Raw genomic sequence first — 18,062 nt, 5'->3', positions numbered from 1 at the left:
GAGAGCCTGTCTCCTGGGCTTCAGTCCTCAGTATGTCTGCAGAATAAAACATAAACACTCGACTTTTTGGTTGTGTATTCTTTTTATTTCAGTCAACACTAGTCTACATTTTCTATAGATACTTGAGCAGATAGGAAGGATGCAATTGACCTAAGTTTTGTTACCTAGTTTATCTGAAACACTGTAGAAAAGTCAAATGTCTTATTTGCATGTGACTGTTGCATCTAGGCTGCATTTGACACCACTTGCCTCTCTCCTCCCTTGACTTTCCTAACCCCGCCCTCTCCAAGTTCTCCTTCATTGATCTTTTCCTTGGGATTTCCCCTTCCTCAGTCTTGGCATTGGTTTCCCTCCAGTTTTCTGTTCTTGAACTTATCTTGGAGATCTCCTGTGTGTTCTCTTTGGGCAGCTCTGACTCCTTTTAACTTTCACAACTGGTGTGTTTGGATGACTCACAGACATCTTAAACCCATTATGTTCAGACTTGTATTCCCCTCCCTTGCCACTGACCAGCCTCTTCATTGTATTTCGGTCTCGGTTGAAGGCACCACACTGTTTGCCCTCCTTTCGTTGCCTCTGCTATAACTTGTGGCTTTATTCTGCTTGCGATTTAGGTACAGAACCACCCTTGGGTATTAAAGCAGAAAGATTTCAGTTGTTGGAAAGGCTGCAGGCACAGCTGCCACCTTTGCCACCTTCTGGGCAGTTAGGAGCCGGGGATCCTAGCTGCTTGTTCCATGTCATACTCTACACAGCCTCCTGATCCGTGGAGGAGAGGATTATTTGTTATCTTCTATGTAATTTCCTTCCCTCCAGTTCCTACTGCCTTCAGGTTATCCTTGGTGTACAGTTTTTTTCTAAGACTGTGTGTTTCTGTTCTTTGGAATGTAAACTAAGTTTCTTCCTCAGCATCAAAGGCCACAACAATTTGATCTTTAAAATTTGGGGTCCTTAATACCCTGCCCTCATCTCCTCATACCTACCCTGCTCTCCTGGGTGGTTGATTGTTTCCTGAACTTTTGGTGTTTATTCACGTTATATGTATCATCTATTCAAAATCTCTCTTCCTCTGTCCACACTTTGAAGATCATAGTAAATTACTGTTTGGGCCAAGAAGACTTTTCAGAAAAGGCCTGAACCCACCTCTTCCTTTTACTGTACTCTTCCTGAAACACTGCTTATTCTCAGTGATTAGTACTTCCTGAAGTTTTTATAGTTTCAGCTCTTATATTTAGGTCTATGATCCGTTTTAAGTTAATTTTTTTGTATGGTATAGGGTGTTCATCTTTGTTATTTTACATGTAGCTGTCCAGTTGTTCACTGTTTGTTGAAGAGACTGTTTTTTCCCTGTTGAGTTTTTTGCTGTCTTATTGAAAATCAGTTGTCCTAAGGTTTATTTCTGGATTCTCAGTTTTGTTCCATTAGTCTGTATGTCCTTTTGCTTGTAGCACAGTGTCTTGATTAATACTGCTTTGTATTAAGTTTTGAAATTACGATGTGTGAGCCCTTTAACTTTGTTCTTTTTCAGAAGTTTTGGCTGTTCTGGCTAGTTTGATTTGATTTTTTTCCATGTGAATTTTAGAAACAATTACTCTGTTAAGAGTAACAAACTCTCTTAAGTGAGCAGAGATTTTGATAAGCTTCAGTATTGAATCTGTACATCAGTTTGGGGAATGTTGCCATTTTAACAATATTAAGTCTTAAAATCCTTAAACAATGTTTTCTGTTTAGGTGTTTAGTATCTTTAAACCATTTATTGTGGTTTTCAAGTTTTGTACTTCCTGTTATATCTCATCCTAGGTGTTTTTGAAAGGGTTGTAAAAAAAGTTTTCTTACCTTCACTTTTCTTTATTCATTGCTAGTGTATAGAAATACAGTTGATTTTTTAAATATTTACCTTATGTCATGCGATCTTTTGCTGAATTCTGTTATGTTAGGTTTTCAGTGTATTCATCAGGATTTTCTATAATGCAGTCATATCGTCTGTGGATAAAGGTGAAAAGTGAAAGTGAAGTCGCTCAGTCGTGTCCGACTCTTTGCAACCCCATGGACACCAGGCTCCTCCATCCATGGGATTTTCTAGGCAAGAGTACAGGAGTGGGTTGTTATTAGTTTTTTTTAAATCACAGTATTTTAAAATTCAAGATAGAAACATGCAGTATTAAATTTCAGAGTACTTAATGAGGTAACATCATTCTCCTAGGTTATTAAGTGCATCTGTTCTCTGCAGTTCTGGTATCCTGGAAGTGGTAGGGCCCTTGGTTTCATTGTACCACTTGTCTGTATGGAAACCTTCAGAGGCTCCCCATTCCCTTTCTGGCAGAAATCTAGATCCTTTGGACTCATTCTTTAAGGTACTGTCTAACACATTGTCAAAGAAGAGAGCTGGGAATGGTGAACAGAGCCCAGAGATGAGTTGGGAGTCTTTGGTTTCTCACAAAGTCTTTGGCTGCTTCTTTATGTGTGTGCAAATTCAGAGGGGTTCCCTACGTTGTAAAAATTTCAGAATTTGTGGTTTAATTTTTGAAGAATGGTTTCCTTTAGTTCTCTGAGCATAGTTGTAAAACTACTTTGATACCTTGTCTGCTGAGCCTGACATTTGGGGTCTCTCGAGGATTTCTGCTGCCTGTTTCCCCCCCTGATGTGTGGGTCATAATTTTCTGTTGGTTTGCATGCCTCCTAATTTTTTGTTGTAAACTGGACATTTTAGATATCTTGCAGCAGTTCTAAAGACTAATGCCCCCCTCTCCTTCTCCACACCTCCCTGTGTTGTTTGCTTGTTCAGTGACTTAGCTGACTGGTTTTGGCGCCGTTCACCTCTTCTGCGGTGGGTGTCCTCTGATGGTGCTCCTTCGGGGCCCAGCCTTGGGAACACATGCAGTTACTTGGAAGTGCCCTCTTCAGGGGCTGACAGCACGGTTTTAGTAGGGCTCCCTCTAACCGCCTGTCTCCATGACCTGCCTCTTTTGGCGCCACACCCAGCACATATGGTCCACTGCTAGCGAGTCGATTGCTTTCTCGTTTTGGACAAAGCCCTAGGCGCTAAGATGCCCCACAGTGTGTCCAGTTAGACTAGATGCTCTTTGTAGGAGTTGTGTTTGAGGCAGTCTTTGAGCTTCCCTGGCTCCAGGAAGGGTCTTCCTCGGTGTCTCTTCCATGATTTTGTTGAACTTCTTTGGATGCCAGACTTCCTTTTGGCATGTTTTCTATTCTTTTGGCATGTTTCTACCAGCTGCATCTTAGGTGCTCACGACCAGTGTCTCCGTTGTTTTCTCCAGTGCCATAGAGCTTGAACTTGTCTGTTTTGAGTTCCAGCTCAGTCGGTCCTAAGTTAGTGACTGCTAAGGGGCTCTGTATCCTTTCAGCCTGCTTCTCTGGCTTGTGGAGAACCTCTGTCCCACTGCTCCAGGGGCAGCACCTTGTCCTCTGCTTTTGAATGGGGTCCTGGCCTTGGCTGCAGCCACTGGTGTCTGGAGCTGCTCTCCCCGCGTCGACCTGATGAACCACAGTGCCCATGTTCGTGCTTTGCTGCATCCGCAGTAGAGCTTCTGCCCTGAGCGGAGACGGGGCGGAGGGATTCCTTGGGGCTCTCGGCCACACTTTGCTGGAATAGAATTTCTGCAGCGTGGAGGTGGAGTGTGTCAGAAATCACAGTCCTGGAGGTAGAGCTGGGTGGAGTAGTTGGTAGTTTGTTAACTGATAGTATCAGCTACCCGCGGTATGAAGGCTGCATCCTCTGCCTAGCGCCCTTCTTCCCCACTCGGCTCAGGTATCACTGGCCAGAGAGGCCCACCCACGTCCTCTGCGGCCTTGCCTGGTCACCTCGTGTTTCCCTGACTGGGCTCACTCTTTCCTCATGGGGTTTCTCACCCACCACCTGGCGCTAGTTGTCTTAAACTCTCCCAAGGAATGTATCCGCTCCATGGGAGGAGAGGCTTAGGCTCTTTCCTTCTCCGTTCCAGTCCCTGGCTTAACACATGGAAGATTCTCAATTAACCTGAGAAATGCAGCATATAAAATGATCAAAGTCTGCTGCCTTCTTGCTTTATAATGTAACCTGTCTAAAGTGAAAAATATCTAGAATCTCTGTGGAAAGGGAGTTTCATGTGGTTTGCTAACTCCAGTTGCTTGCGGCTGCCTGGAGTGAGACAAGGGGGCGCCCTGGGAAAGAAAGAGTGGTTCCAGGGGCCGGGAGAGAGGAGAATGTGGCCTTTGTACTGTGTTTGCCATCCTGAATGTAATGAGACCCTGAAGAACAGGAAGTGGGTGCAGTGTTGGTCTCCATCTTGTTGTAGGTCCGCTGGCTTGCTTTCTCCTCACCACTGGGAAGTCTTTGTGGTTACCTGGGGTTAGGTTGGAAAAGCCACCTGTTTACAGAATGATGTGGGAGCTTTTCTGTAGAAATTCCATGGTTAATAGATAATGGCACAAAATGAGTGTCCCACAAATAGCAGGAGTGGACAGTATGTTGCTGGCAGCCAGTATCCCAGCGGCTGCTTCTGGGGGGTGCGGGGGAAGTCATCTGCCTAACTAATGTGAAGACTTTCCCTTTAAAATTATTGGAGAATGATTTTTGACCAATAACTTTCTTTCTTTTCCTTCTAGAGTCTTACAGAAAGCTGTTAATTCTCCTTTTTGAACACAATGAATAACCACGGGTCTTCAAAACCGTCTTCCATGAAGCTGAAGCACACCATCAACCCCATTCTTTTGTATTTCATACAGTTCATAATATCACTTTATACTATTTTAACATACATTCCATATTATTTTTTGTCTGAGTCAAGACAAGAAAAATCAAACCGAACTAAAGCAAAGCCTGTAAATTCAACACCTGACTCTGCATACAGATCTGTTAACAGCTTGGATGGTTTGGCCTCCGTATTATACCCTGGATGTGATACACTCGATAAAGTTTTCATGCATGCAAAAAACAAATTCAAGGACAAAAGACTCTTGGGAACACGTGAAATCCTAAATGAGGAAGATGAAGTGCAACCGAATGGAAAAGTTTTTAAAAAGGTAATGTGATCTTTCACGGCCTTTGAATTGGCTCTGAATTAAGAAATGGTGGCAAGGGACAAATGCGACCTGCTTCTAGTGGAATTTGCTGATGTGGCAGGAGAAATGGAGGTACGAGGGACTAGACTGCACTGTTCCCTTTCTGTACCCCTGGTTTGGATTTGTTCTGAATTTTACAAAGATATTGAGTGTGGAGCACTTCTGAGCCACCTAAGTGTCTACAAGACTTGGAATAGAAGGTCTAGGGCAGTTTGGGTTTGAAACTGTATTCCCTGGTAGTTCCAGAAGCACCTGTGTGCTTGAGATTGCTCTGGGTTTTGGGGTGTGACCTGCTTTTTATGATTATAACGTAAGTTCCATTGGATGTTTAATGTCTTGGTACTTTGGTTGTGACAAATGCCTTGTTTTTTTCTTCTGGAGAATTTCTTTTCACAAATATTAAGCCATCCATTATTGATTTGAAAACAGAGGATAAGACCTCCTTTACTAGCAGTGTCACATAGTGGCTCAGAGCCCGGACTCCAGATCCAGGCTGTGGGTGGAAACCTTGTCCTTGCCACCCACCAGCTGTGTGTGACTTTGGAAAAGCTACGTAACAAGTTTGCCTCAGGGTCTCTATCTTTCACATGGAAGTAATGATTCTTCCTGACATTTTATTAGCATTCCTGATGAGCCAGTCTGCTTTAAGAGCTTTACATTTGTCAATTTAGATAAGACTTAAAAAAGCCCCACGGATTAGTGTGATGTGGGTGTCCCTCCTTTACAGATGATAGCTCTGAGGCACAGAGAGGCCACTTGCCCAAGGGCATCGTGGCTGGTGGGGCTGCCCCTGGGACCAGAACCCAGGCTGACTAGCTCTGTGCTCCTTAGACTAATCCCAGCTCAGAGCTCCTGAGAGAATCGATAGAGAAAGAACGTGGGAGAGATTTTGTGTGTGTGTGTGTGTATGTGTATATGTTCTATATGTGTGTGTGTGGAACAGTTTGTGGTGTCTAGTGTAAACGCTGTAGCTTCCGTTATCATTTGGGAATTCACTGGGCAGAACTGTATGAGTGACTAAAGAACCATGGCGCAGCTGCTGTGAAGAATAGAAATGGTGTGAAAATGCTGTTTATAAACTCAGGTGCGTGTTTTTCTTATAAACTGTTCTTGAAGCTCTGGTAGGTGAAAATTGAAGATAAAGTTTTTTTTAGTCAGTAAGATGATCTGCAGTTAGTTGAGAATTTGGCTAGGTTATAGGTTTAATACCTGTGTAGGTGAAGTTGTTTTTCTCTTAACTACCTTTTCCAATTACATCCTGACTCCAGCTGCCTTTTTTTCTGTCGGTCATGAAGGAAGTCCCAGATCTTGGAGGAGAGTCCAAGTAAGCACAGCGATGGAATGAGATGCTCGCATTTCCTCCTGTTACTGCAGAATGTGTGTGCGTGTGTGTGTGTGTGTGTGTGTGTGTGTGTGGTTTTACTTAATTATAGGGAAGGGGTGGTGGTGGGGTTGAGAATGATATTGTTTTACTTAATGGTCCATGAATTTTACCACACAAATTCTAGTCATCTTCGAAACATAATGGAGATGTCAAGCAAGTTAATATCAGTAAGTCCTAGAAATTAAAAAACTCTATTTTAACTCTGGACAACAGAATCTGTATGTGTTCCGAACCGTCAAATAGACTGATGTTTTATCTACTTTTATATGGAACAGTCCTGACTTGTACTTGTTACTCAGACATTAACAGTGCCCCCTTAAATTCTATGTTCACTCTACTTTTAAGGCATTTTTCATATTTCTTTTGCTGGCTTAGTTTTTTGCCTCACTTAAATGATTTTTTGGGGGGGAGGGGGTGCTAAGTTGAAATCTAGCTGTGGTTAGTTAACGGCACATTTCGAGAAATTGAAGTCATATGGTTAAACATGTCTGATTACTCATCTCTAGCCTATAGATTATAATTTGCAAAATACTTTATTATAGTGGTGTTTGATTTTTGTCATATTTATTTAGTCACTACTTTTTATGGTTATACATATCATCATCCTTCATTCTGTCTTTGCGAGATCTGATAGTTATAAAAGGTAATGAAAACACCTTTTAAGTGCTGAAGTTTTTCACTCTGCCTTCTTTTTCTGTGCTTTTTGTATCTAAAATAAACATTCACTTTTGTCCTTTGACAGCTCCTACTGCTATTTGAATTCAAAGATAGGGTTCTCTTACTTTTAATGTAGCATATATCACAGAAATCCTATCTTAGCAGAAAGCTTTATTTTTCTTGTCTCCCCCACACACCACATGCGTTCTATGGAGGTAGCACTATTTTTCAGTCATTCAGCACTCACAGCAGCAAACTAGTTCCCAAGTATTTGAAAAGGAGAAAAATATGGTGAATATGAAAGTCTTCTTAATTCAAGTATCTGTATAATTAGGACAAAATAAACTCCTGGAGCTATCATAGTTGTTCCTTAAATGTGGCCGGATAACCCAGTGGTCACAAGCAAAGTTGTTACGCCTTGCGCATGTTTTTGTATGTGTGTTTGTATGTGTGAGTGTTACGTGGTTCTTTTCCTCCCTCCTGGTGTGTTTGTATTCATTGTTTATTCAACAGAGAAATATTTTGAACTCCAGTAAAAGAGTTAGAAGTCAAGAAAAAGTATTTTCAGTTAACAGTCTTTTCTGTCTCTACTACGTCACTGTCAGGGGATCTGCCTAACACTGACATTTGCCAGTGAATTTGCATGTGATTCATCAAACTTTTTCCAAAAGCCTTTATATAAACTTTGATATAAAAATACATAATATTTCTTCTTATTTGAAATTAGGCTCATTGGGAAAGTGAAAGTGAAGTCGCTCAGTCGTGTCCGACTGCGGCCCCATGGTCTGTAGCTTACCAAGCTCCTCTGTCCATGGGATTTTTCAGGCAATAGTACTGGAGTGGATTGCCATTTCCTTCTCCAGAGGATCTTCCCGACCCAGGGATTGAACCCGGGTCTCCCGCATTGTAGACAGATGCTTTTACTGTCTGAGCCACCAGGGAAGTCCCATTGGGAAAGTAGGTTTTGTGTATCATAAACGAAGCAAATATTTTCTGTTACCTTTCTCAAGAAGGTGTGCTATACCGCGGATTAGCTGAGACTCCAGTTTCTGTTGGTCTGCATTGCAACTGTGGGCTTGGTCTGCACGCTGGACAGGGGTATTTCCCCTGTGTCTTAAACTAGGCTCCCCCACCCCCACCCCTTGGTTTCTTATTTAACAGCCATTGTCTTGCAGCTGTAGCAGAGCTGGCTATGAAAGAATAATGGGAAGGGGACCTTTCACAGCCTGCCCTTCCGTGGAAGAGTAGAGTTGCTTAGGCAGTGTGGTCTTTGCTCAGAGTTCTTACTGAGAGTGGGAAATATTTTTGCTGAGGTGTATCATCATTTAATAGTTTCCATATTTGAAGATAATCTTATGTTGGAAAAGAAAGCTAATGATGAGCAATATCCAAAAGTTGTCTCCCTATTTTGGGAGACTGAGCTTTGGGAGTTAACCCTAGACTGTATCTGGCATGGTTAAAACAAAGATACTGAAACCTTCATTTCAAATCTATGAACTCTGAAGCTTGGTTTTCATTTTATCTTACCCGTTTGTTTTGAGCTCCCAAGGGAAGGTAAGTGGAAGAAAAGGTCGTGATGATGATTCTGCTATAGTTTTGGCCATGATAGTGTGGGCATATTACAATAGTGTGGGCAAGCTGATACTGTCAGCTTCACCAAGACAGGTCTAGGGGGGCACAGAGAAGCAGAGGAGCAGAGGCTGCTGTGTTCTTGAGGCCCAGCAAGCTTGTCCAGGACTGTTGTGCTGCCATTCTGAGTCTCAGTATGGTTTTATAAAACTGTGGCCGAGTGAAGCATGTGGAACCAGTGTTGGTAGCTCCTAATTTCAGACTTGCTGAAGCAAGTGCTGGTACTGATGGTTTTTGAAATTAATTAACAATGAAATGATGATTTTCTGGAACAGTTTTGAAATACATGCACTTGTAATAGAACAGAGTTGCAAAGAATACGAATTTTTTTTTTTACAGTGAAACAGAAAACATGAAACCAGCTTAAACATTTAGTGATCTAACTACCAGAGACACTTTACATTTTTTCCCTATAAGTTTTACATACCTTCGAAGAAAATAGAAGGAATTATGCAGTCATAGTGATTAGAAAGAGAAGTTTCACTGTGTTACTTCTTTTGAATTGTTCAAAAAAGATACTAGAAATACTCGTTTCTGTTCTTAGGAGTTGACCTAGCTTTTTTTCCTCTTAGTGCCTGCTTTTGTGTTATTTCATTCTTGAGTCACATTTTTATCCTGTTTGCACATGTATGACTTTTATTTTTGACTTATTAGGATATTTACATGCTTCATTTATATAAAAAATAATGGCTGATCTCTTGGTCAGAATTTGTGGTTGGTTATCATATTAATACTCTCCCCAGCCAGAAGTCTTGATTTTCCTTTCCACACTAGCTCCTCACCCTGTCATTGCCATTTATTAAAGGCTCTCCTGTGTACCAGGTGGCTCAAGGTGAAACCCAGGAGTCTTTCATTTCCCTCCTCACTGCTCTTTCCACTCCCGCCCCACCCCCTCCTTTCTTTTATGCAAGTCTTCTGCTTCCACTCTGGCCTCTACTATTATGCAGTCCATTCATACACAGACCTTTTACACTTGTTAGTCAGGCCGCCTTACTCGCCTGCTCAATAACACCCCAACTCCTTTTTGTAGTGCAATTGGAGTGTGTGGTTTAGTGCTTAGACTCTGGAGTGAGTCTGCCTGGATTCGTATTCTAGTCTGTCACTTAATAGCTGTGGGATTTAAGCAAATTATGTTTATTCTCTTGATGCTTCAATATTCCCATCTGTAAAATAGGGATAATAATAGTAACTATCTTAGAATTCCTGTGAGTGTTATTTGCAGTATGCCTAGCACATAGTAAACACTAGTTGAGGTTAGCTGCCTTCTTATCATCATGGTTATCACCAACTGTCCAGATCTACTGAATATTTTCACTCTCTCTGGCTCCCTCACAATAATTTCTTTAGAATGATGCTCATTTGCAGAGAGAAATGTAAACTTAGTCGAAGGTAGGAAGTATATACTTTTGAAATACCTCTATTCTGCATGGTTAAAGTAAAAGTTTTAATGCTGATAAAGATTAAACTCAGCTACCTGAAAAGTTAATTTCTATAGACTGTCTCATTCTCCAGGGCCCTGACTGGTTAAGTATTGTGTGATTTTGTTTTATAGCATGTTCTGTATCTTATCTCCATTATATTTTTATAGTTCTCTTTTGAGATAAGAGGCCTTCCTCATCAGCATAATCCAGGCATCTAATTTTATAGGTTCCTGAACAAAAGTAAATTCCTGAGTTCCTGTGGCTCTGGCAGCAACAGTTTGAATGATAGCACTGATGTTTACTTGTGTGTATGTCGCACCTGTCACAGAGTAAGAATACAGCAAATCAACTGTGAGGGAGCAAAGTGACTGAAGGGATCCTTTAGCCCTTGAACAGGTTTACAGATGAAGAAACTGCTCAGACTCCGTGGTACACTAGTTGTGTATTTTCCTGACTCAGGACAGTCAGACATGTTTATGTCTCGTGGGTCACAGGAAAGAATATTTGAGGTGGGAGTACAGGACGTATATGATTGAAGGACGATCAGAACAAAAGAAGCTGTGGAAGTTAAATGATCAGGTGCATATAGACTTTTTAAAAAAGAAATCTTTTAGAAAATGAGTCTTCTGAAGGAGAGGTGGAAGACTCCAAGGCCCAGAGTGAACTGAAGTTGTTCGGTTGCACCAGTTCTTTCCACACATTTAGCAAATAATTGCTGGGTGCCCGGTATGTGCTAATAGTGGCCTAGGCACTGGAAGACACTACTGAGCAAGACACACAGGTTATTCTTCTCTGGATCCTACGTTTGTATGGGAGGAAGACAGATGATAAGTAAGAAGGTAACAGATTTAATTGTAAAGAAATAAAGCTGATTGGAGATCAGGGGTAGCCTCTCCAAGTCAGTGATGGCCTAGTGGAGGCCTGAAGGACACGGAGGAGCTAGCTTTGTGAAGATCTGGTAGGAACCCTCTCTGCAGTGGGACAGGATGGTGCAGTGGCTCTGAAGTAGGAATGAACCCAGCTGGGTGAAGCGTGAGGGTGCAGAGCTCATAGTGGCACTCAGACCAGAGACTGAGTGCCTCCTTACATTTTGTGTCCTAAGCACCTGTCTTGCCTCATCCTGGTTCCCGCGCTGCCTGTTCGAAGGACAGAAAGGACAAAGTTGTATTTATAGGCAGTGAGTCAGGACAGAGGGTTTGAGACGGGCCCAGAGACACTGCCAAAGTCTGGGGCCCTTAGGACTTTGTAAGGCAGACTGTGATGTTCTGATTCCATTCCTACTGGAGAGGCAGAACACTTGCAGGGCAGTACGTGGACTTACATTTTTAAAAACTCACTACTGTAGGGAGAAGGAGCTAAAGAGGAATAAGAGTGGAAGTTGGCCAGTCAGCATTCATTAGTTCAGGAGAGATGGGCTAGGATGACAGGGTAAGATGGAGGAAGTGACTGTTGTGAGGGGAGTATCAGTTAAAGTCATCCTTCGTTGAATATTCAAGTGAAAAAGTAGCTTGGATATCCAAGTACGAGTCAGGACTAGCGATGGCAATTTAGGAAGCTCTTCAGAGTCCTAGTGAGTTGGATTACCTTCAGGGACACTTCAGCCACTGTCATACCCTGGGGACTGCAGACTGTGTGTGTACATGTACGGTATTGAACTTGGTGGTAGGAAAGCAAGGGAGTTTCTGTTTAATTTCTAATTTCTCAGTGGAGTGTGAGATAGTGTCATCAGGTGGAAATGGAGAAGGGAGAGAGGAAGAGTGGAGGACATTTGAGTAGAGGGGTTTCAGATAGGGTGAGAAAATGAATATGCCAGGGAAATGCAGTAGGATTGCTGGATGGTGAGGTCTGTGATCCTGAATTTAAAAAGTTTGTTATTCCTCAGCAGTTCTCAACAGTATAGGCAGGGGATAGGATAATTTAACCTCCAGGTTGGACTAACCATAGGGACCAAGTTAGGATCAGAAGCCTTTTCTAGCAGAAATTAGATAAAATTACGGTGTAGGGAGAGTCCCTTAAATATAATCTTTATGGGAAAGATCACGCCTAGAAAATTCAGTGGTTTAAAGAATTAAATTCAGAATTCCCTTACACTTGAATTAAACTCTTAGCTTGATTTCTTTGCAGCATCTTTTGAGTTTATATATTTCGGTCATATATCTAGTGCTTTTTCAGAGCACATATATTCTCTGAAACTTACGAAACTCATTTAGATTCTAGAACCTAGGAGGTAGCTCATAGGCTTATCTGTGGAGTGTGAAATTCTTAAAAATTATAATTCTGTTCCTACACATTTTGGTTAGATTCTCGTCTGCTTTCTCACCCCCACAGAGCTCCTTTTGAAGTCATTGGAGCTCCTTGTGCTGAGCATTTCATGGGGGGAGGGTGCAATGAGAGTTTTGGGACTATTAAAGTTAAACAAGTATCTTAATTTCAGTTGCCTTAACCATCAAGTTCAGTTCAGTCGCTCAGTTGTGTCTGACTCATTGTGACTCCATGGACTACAGCATGCCAGGCTTCCCTGTCCATCACTAACTGCCAGAGCCCACTCAAACTCAGGTCCATCGCATCAGTCATCCAACCATCTCATCCTCTGTCGTCCCCTTCTCCTCCTGCCCTTGATCTTTCCCAGCATGAGGGTCTTTTCCAGTGAGTCAGTTCTTCGCATCAGGTCGCCAAAGTATTGGGAATTTCAGCTTCACCATCAGTCCTTCCAGTGAACATTCAGGACTGATTTCCTTTAGGATGAACTGGTTGGATCTCTTTGCAGTCCAAGGGTCTTCTCCAATACCACAGTTCAAAAGCATCAATTCTTTGGCACTCAGCTTTCTTTATAGTCCAACTCTCACATCCATACATGACTACTGAAAAACCATAGCTTTGACTAGATGGACCTTTGTTGGTAAAGTAATGTCTCTGCTTTTTAATATGGTGTCTAGGTTGGTCATAGCTTTTCTTCCAAGGAGCAAGCATCTTTTAATTAATTTCATGGCTGTTGTCACCATCTGCAGTGATTTTGGAGCCCTCCAAAACCAGTCTCTCACTGTTTCCATTGTTTCCCCATCTATTTGCCATGAGTAATAGGACCAGTTGCCATGATCTTTGTTTTCTGAATGTTGAGTTTTAAGCCAAGTTTTTCACTCTCCTTTTTCACTTTAATCAAGAGGCTCTTTAGTTTTTCTTCACTTTATGCCATAACAGAGGTGTCATCTGCATATCTGAGGTTATTGATATTTCTCCTGGCAATCTTGATTCCCACTTGTGCTTCATCCAGTCCAGCATTTCTCATGATGTGCTGTGAATATAAGTTAAATAAGCAGGGTGATAATGTATAGCCTTGATGTACTCCTTTCCTAGTTTCGAATCAGTCTGTTGTTCCATGTCCAGTTTTAACTGTTGCCTCTTGACCTGTGTACAGATTACTCAAGCGGCAGGTCAGGTGGTCTGGTATTCCTATCTCTTGAAGAATTTTCCAGTTGGTTGTGATCCACACAGTCAAAGGCTTTGGCATAGTCAAAGCAGAAGTAGATGTTTTTCTGCCATGAACTATACAGTCCATGGAATTCTCCAGGCCAGAATACTGGAGTGGTTAGCCTTTCCCTTCTCCAGGGGATCTTCCCAACCTGGGGATCAAACACGGGTCTGCCTCATTGCAGGCAAATTCTTTACCAGCTGAGCCACATGGGAAGCCCCTTATCCATCAAAGAATTTATTTCTCAAGTCCAACTTGGAATTGGACACTAGAGGGCAGTATTCAACTGTTTTTCCATTTTTATATTCATCCAACCTGCTTATTTCTATTATTGAAATGCGTTTTTGAAAATGAATATGGTTAGATGGTTTTAAGGTGTGTGAGACATATGTTAATGACACAGGCATGTTTGGGAACTGTCCATGTATTTTTGCAGCAAGAGTAGCTTTCTGTCTAATCTGTGTAAAATTAGGAATTTATGGTTTGATCTAAGTTGGAGAAAATTCCTAAAGACACTTGAAAGGGGATTTCTACTAAGGTAAGACTTGATGTTACCTGCACAAATGAAATGATGAAAGCCCTGCTGAGCCAGTGAGTATTCTCCAGAGGGACTTTGGTGACTAGTATAAGCTACACCCTGCCTGGCTATATCAATGGAGACTTGTCTTATCAATACTTTGTGTATCCAGAATTAGTTACAGCAGTTCAAATTGAATGGCCATAAACATTTCTGTTAGCTTGGGTCTGGCCAGTGTCTGTTTGTGAATCATATTGTACTATCTGATATTGAAATCCAATAATTTTTAAGTAGTAGAACTTACTGTTAAAAGAAGAACAATTGCCCGAATGATAAAAATTTAGCAGAAAATTTGCGTTGTCATAGAAGATAGCACAAAACAGCTAATTTTCAAAATAGTTTTCCCTTGAAACTTGCTTTCTAGCTTTGTTAGAACAAAATAGTTTATATACAGACATAACTTTCTGTTGAAATTTGGAACACATCCTGGCATCCTTCTGGAGATTAGTACTTTGATGATTGAAAGCTCTTTGTGTGTGTGTTTTTGTTTGTTTTATCAGGTTATTCTTGGAAGCTATAATTGGCTTTCCTATGAAGATGTCTTTGTGAGAGCCTTCAATTTTGGGAATGGCTTACAGATGCTGGGTCAGAAGCCGAAGACCAACATCGCCATCTTCTGTGAAACCAGGGCTGAGTGGATGGTGGCTGCCCAGGCCTGCTTCATGTATAATTTTCAGCGTACGTGGGCTTCCTTACCTTCTCAAAGCATGGACCTAGTGTTGTGGGAGAGATGATACTTACTATTTATGATAAGTATTTCCTCCTGAGATAAAATTCTGATGTTAATTTTCACCTTTGTTACAACTTAAGACATACTGGTCTGTTTTGGAAAAGGAACCAGTTGTGGAACAAATCACCCACGTAGTAAGAGGACTTGAACCTATTCTGAGGGGACTTTCTGGGTCTGGGGAACTAAATCTATACCTGTGGGTCATTGCTCTACTACCCCTTCTCAGAATTGTCCTTTAAACTTAGTGTCACCTTGTTAGGCCATTTCTACAGTTGACAGCTGGCCTCTAAAGCACTTCCGATACTCAAACCTAGCTGCTAGTTAAACGATAGAGAATTTTTATGTTGTATAACTATAACACAACTTGTGGAAGTTGTGATGCCTGTGAGGTAGTCTAAGAAGTTTTGTTCAGAGGTTATGGTGTCAATTGTGGTATTAAACATGGACATTGTTTTATACTTAAGATGAAATGGAAAAGATAATTTTTATCATCAAGTTTCTTGTTATAAATGCCTCCACTGTATTTTGTTTTTAAACTGGTATACCTTTTTGTTTTCACAGGTTTGGGTTTACAGTGTGTTTCTTTTAAGAAGCTTTAGTTATCTCTTAAAGTGACTTTGTTTAACTCTTTTGAGTTAGGTGGAAAGCATATAGAAGTCCTCCTCCTCCTCATTATTATTTAATTTTGACATTTCTAAGACTGTTTTCTTAAAATTTTTCTACTTTAGAATAGTATTACCACTCATTAGTGCTATTTTTTTTAAAGAAATAATATCTTAAATATGACATTCCGTGTGTTATTTTATTGGTATACCTTTTGTATTTTAGTATCAAATAGTTAACATCTATGACTTTGACATTTTAGAAGTCAAATCAACATTACAGTTCCAGAGTAGCATCTGTAGGTGAAAGAAAACAAAATTTTAAAATGTTGAAATTTTGTGGGGGAATTATAGAAGAGTGAGTAGGCGTCATGTTAATATATTAAAATAATTTAGAATAACACAGCACAATTAGATCACAGATTATGGATCTAACATTTTAGAGTTTAGGTGTTCCGTCAGTGGTCAGAGGCTTTATTTAATTGCACTTCGTACATCTATGAAACGTCCAAGTATTTGACTTGCCCTTTCTTTTCCCTGTAGTTGTTACGCTGTATGCTACTCTGGGCGGTCCAGCAATTGTTCATGGATTAAATGAAACAGAGGTGACCAACATCATTACTAGTAAAGAACTCTTGCAGACAAAGTTGAAGGTGAGAACTAGTTTTCTAATAACTGCCCCATACTTTAGAATTTTCAGTATCATGAGTTCATTATTAAACTTAATTCTTTTATGATCTTTAAAATCTCTATAAATGTTGGGGAATATCATAATTTAGTCTCCTTTAGGAAAGAAAAAGTAGATTTCATATATATTTGTGTTTAAGTTGCACATAGAGCTCCAAATCCGTGTGGAAGGTGAAGGGGTTACAGCTTTTCTATCTTGTGCTCATCTATTTTCAATAAATTTTTAATTTTAAGGGTTATTTTAAAACTAGTAATTCACTTATTCTGAAACATTGAGTACAAGTTTCAGAACTTTTTAAAGGGAAGTTAACGACTTTATGAAACTATGGGAGAAAGAAGTTTTAGTCTCTGTATTCTCTATGAAAACAATAATATCTGACTTTTTTTTTTTTTAAACAAGCTTATAAGAGCATTCCCTTCCTCTCTCCGCATATCTTTATTTGCCTCTTAAAGCATGGGGAACATTTGGCTACCCTGTAGTTCAGGCAGTATGTGTTTATAAGCCCATTTTTGCAAGGAATTAATTTTATTGATTAAGTATACCAAAGAACAGGTATACACAGTAAATCTAATGTTGTAAAACAGCAACATATATTCCAAACCAGTAGTTGTCCATTTGAAAAAAGGGGTAGTCATGCCAGTGCACTTCACCCTTGCTATTTTGAGGCAAGAAATTAACAATTTGAAACATGGTAAACTACTTTTCTTGTGCCCTGTATTATTTGCCAAGCTCGTTAATACAGAGTATTAAAGAATATGCTTCTCAGGTGGCGTAGTGGTAAAGCCTCCACCTGCCAGTGCGGGAGATGTGGGTTTGATCTGTGGATTGGGAAGATCCCCAGGAATAGGAAATGACAGCCTACTCTAGTATTCTTGCTGGGATATTCTCATGGACAGAGGAGCCTGCTGGGCTGTAATCCATGGGGTTGCAGAGTCAGACATGACTGAGCACGCACACACGTTCACTCATGTTGAGAGAAAAATGCAGTGAATCCTTGTGTATTTCCAGGACATCGTTTCTCTGGTCCCTCGCCTGCGGCACATCATCACTGTAGATGGAAAGCCACCGACCTGGTCTGAGTTCCCTAAGGGCGTCATCGTGCATACCATGGCCGCCGTGCAGGCTCTGGGAGCCAAGGCCAGCGTGGGTATGTGGCGGTTCCTTGCTTCCTTGTGTATGTTCTGCAGTAACTGTGTTCTCTAGACGTGATCCAGATATCTGATTCTGAAGTTAGATCAAGTGATAAACTGGTTTCCAGATCATCACTTTGGGAAGAAAGGTCACCCTAAGTATACCATCATCTACCCTTTAAAAAAAAACTTAAGGAAAAATACAGACATTAATTTATGAATGTTCTAAAAGTGGTATTTATTTGAAATTAATTTAAAATACTTTTATACATGATACAGTTTTCCTGTTCTCCTTTTTAGATGGTTTAAAGTTAGTTTTAGAAATGATGTCATTAAACTTGTAGGATTTCATAAAAGCTATTAGGATGGTAGGACTATACTTCACTTGGCTTGGAAACAGGGTTATGCTGAGGTTAATTTTGTGCATGTTGAATTTAGGTGTACATGGTACATTCAAATACAGCTTTGTAGTGGGCAGTGGCGTGTACAAGTCTAGTATGCTGGAGTTAAGTTTGGAGTTAAAAGATTTAGAAGCTGAGAGCAGGTTTTAATTAAAGCCAAGGGAGTAGGTGACACCCATAGAGAAAGGTACCTTCAAAGGCCACCACGAATTGCCTGGAGAAGAAGGAAGAAGATGGGTGGTGTGTGATTCATGGGGGTTGAGTGGAAGGAGCCTCTCAGAAGGTGGGAGTCTTTCATAGGACCAGGCACACT

The 18,062-nt window shown here is 40.9% G+C and overlaps 1 protein-coding gene across 1 annotated transcript in view; it reads left to right on the top strand.

Annotated features, from left to right (window-relative positions):
• ACSL3 (acyl-CoA synthetase long-chain family member 3) overlaps nt 1–18,062 on the top strand; it is a 70,168-nt gene that overhangs the window by 32,258 nt on the left and 19,848 nt on the right. Inside the window, exons 2-5 of the mRNA XM_018058912.1 lie at nt 4,606–5,022; nt 14,699–14,876; nt 16,074–16,183; nt 17,227–17,365. Of these exons, the coding sequence (XP_017914401.1) occupies nt 4,645–5,022; nt 14,699–14,876; nt 16,074–16,183; nt 17,227–17,365 (805 nt within the window). The 5' untranslated portion in view covers nt 4,606–4,644. The remainder of the gene's footprint in view (nt 1–4,605; nt 5,023–14,698; nt 14,877–16,073; nt 16,184–17,226; nt 17,366–18,062) is intronic.

The sequence above is a fragment of the Capra hircus genome, chromosome 2 (genome assembly GCF_001704415.2).
Source record: "Capra hircus breed San Clemente chromosome 2, ASM170441v1, whole genome shotgun sequence".
Classification (NCBI taxonomy): Eukaryota; Metazoa; Chordata; class Mammalia; order Artiodactyla; family Bovidae; genus Capra; species Capra hircus.
Note: the sequence above shows the minus strand (reverse complement) of the source record. Positions and strands in the feature narration are given on the sequence as shown.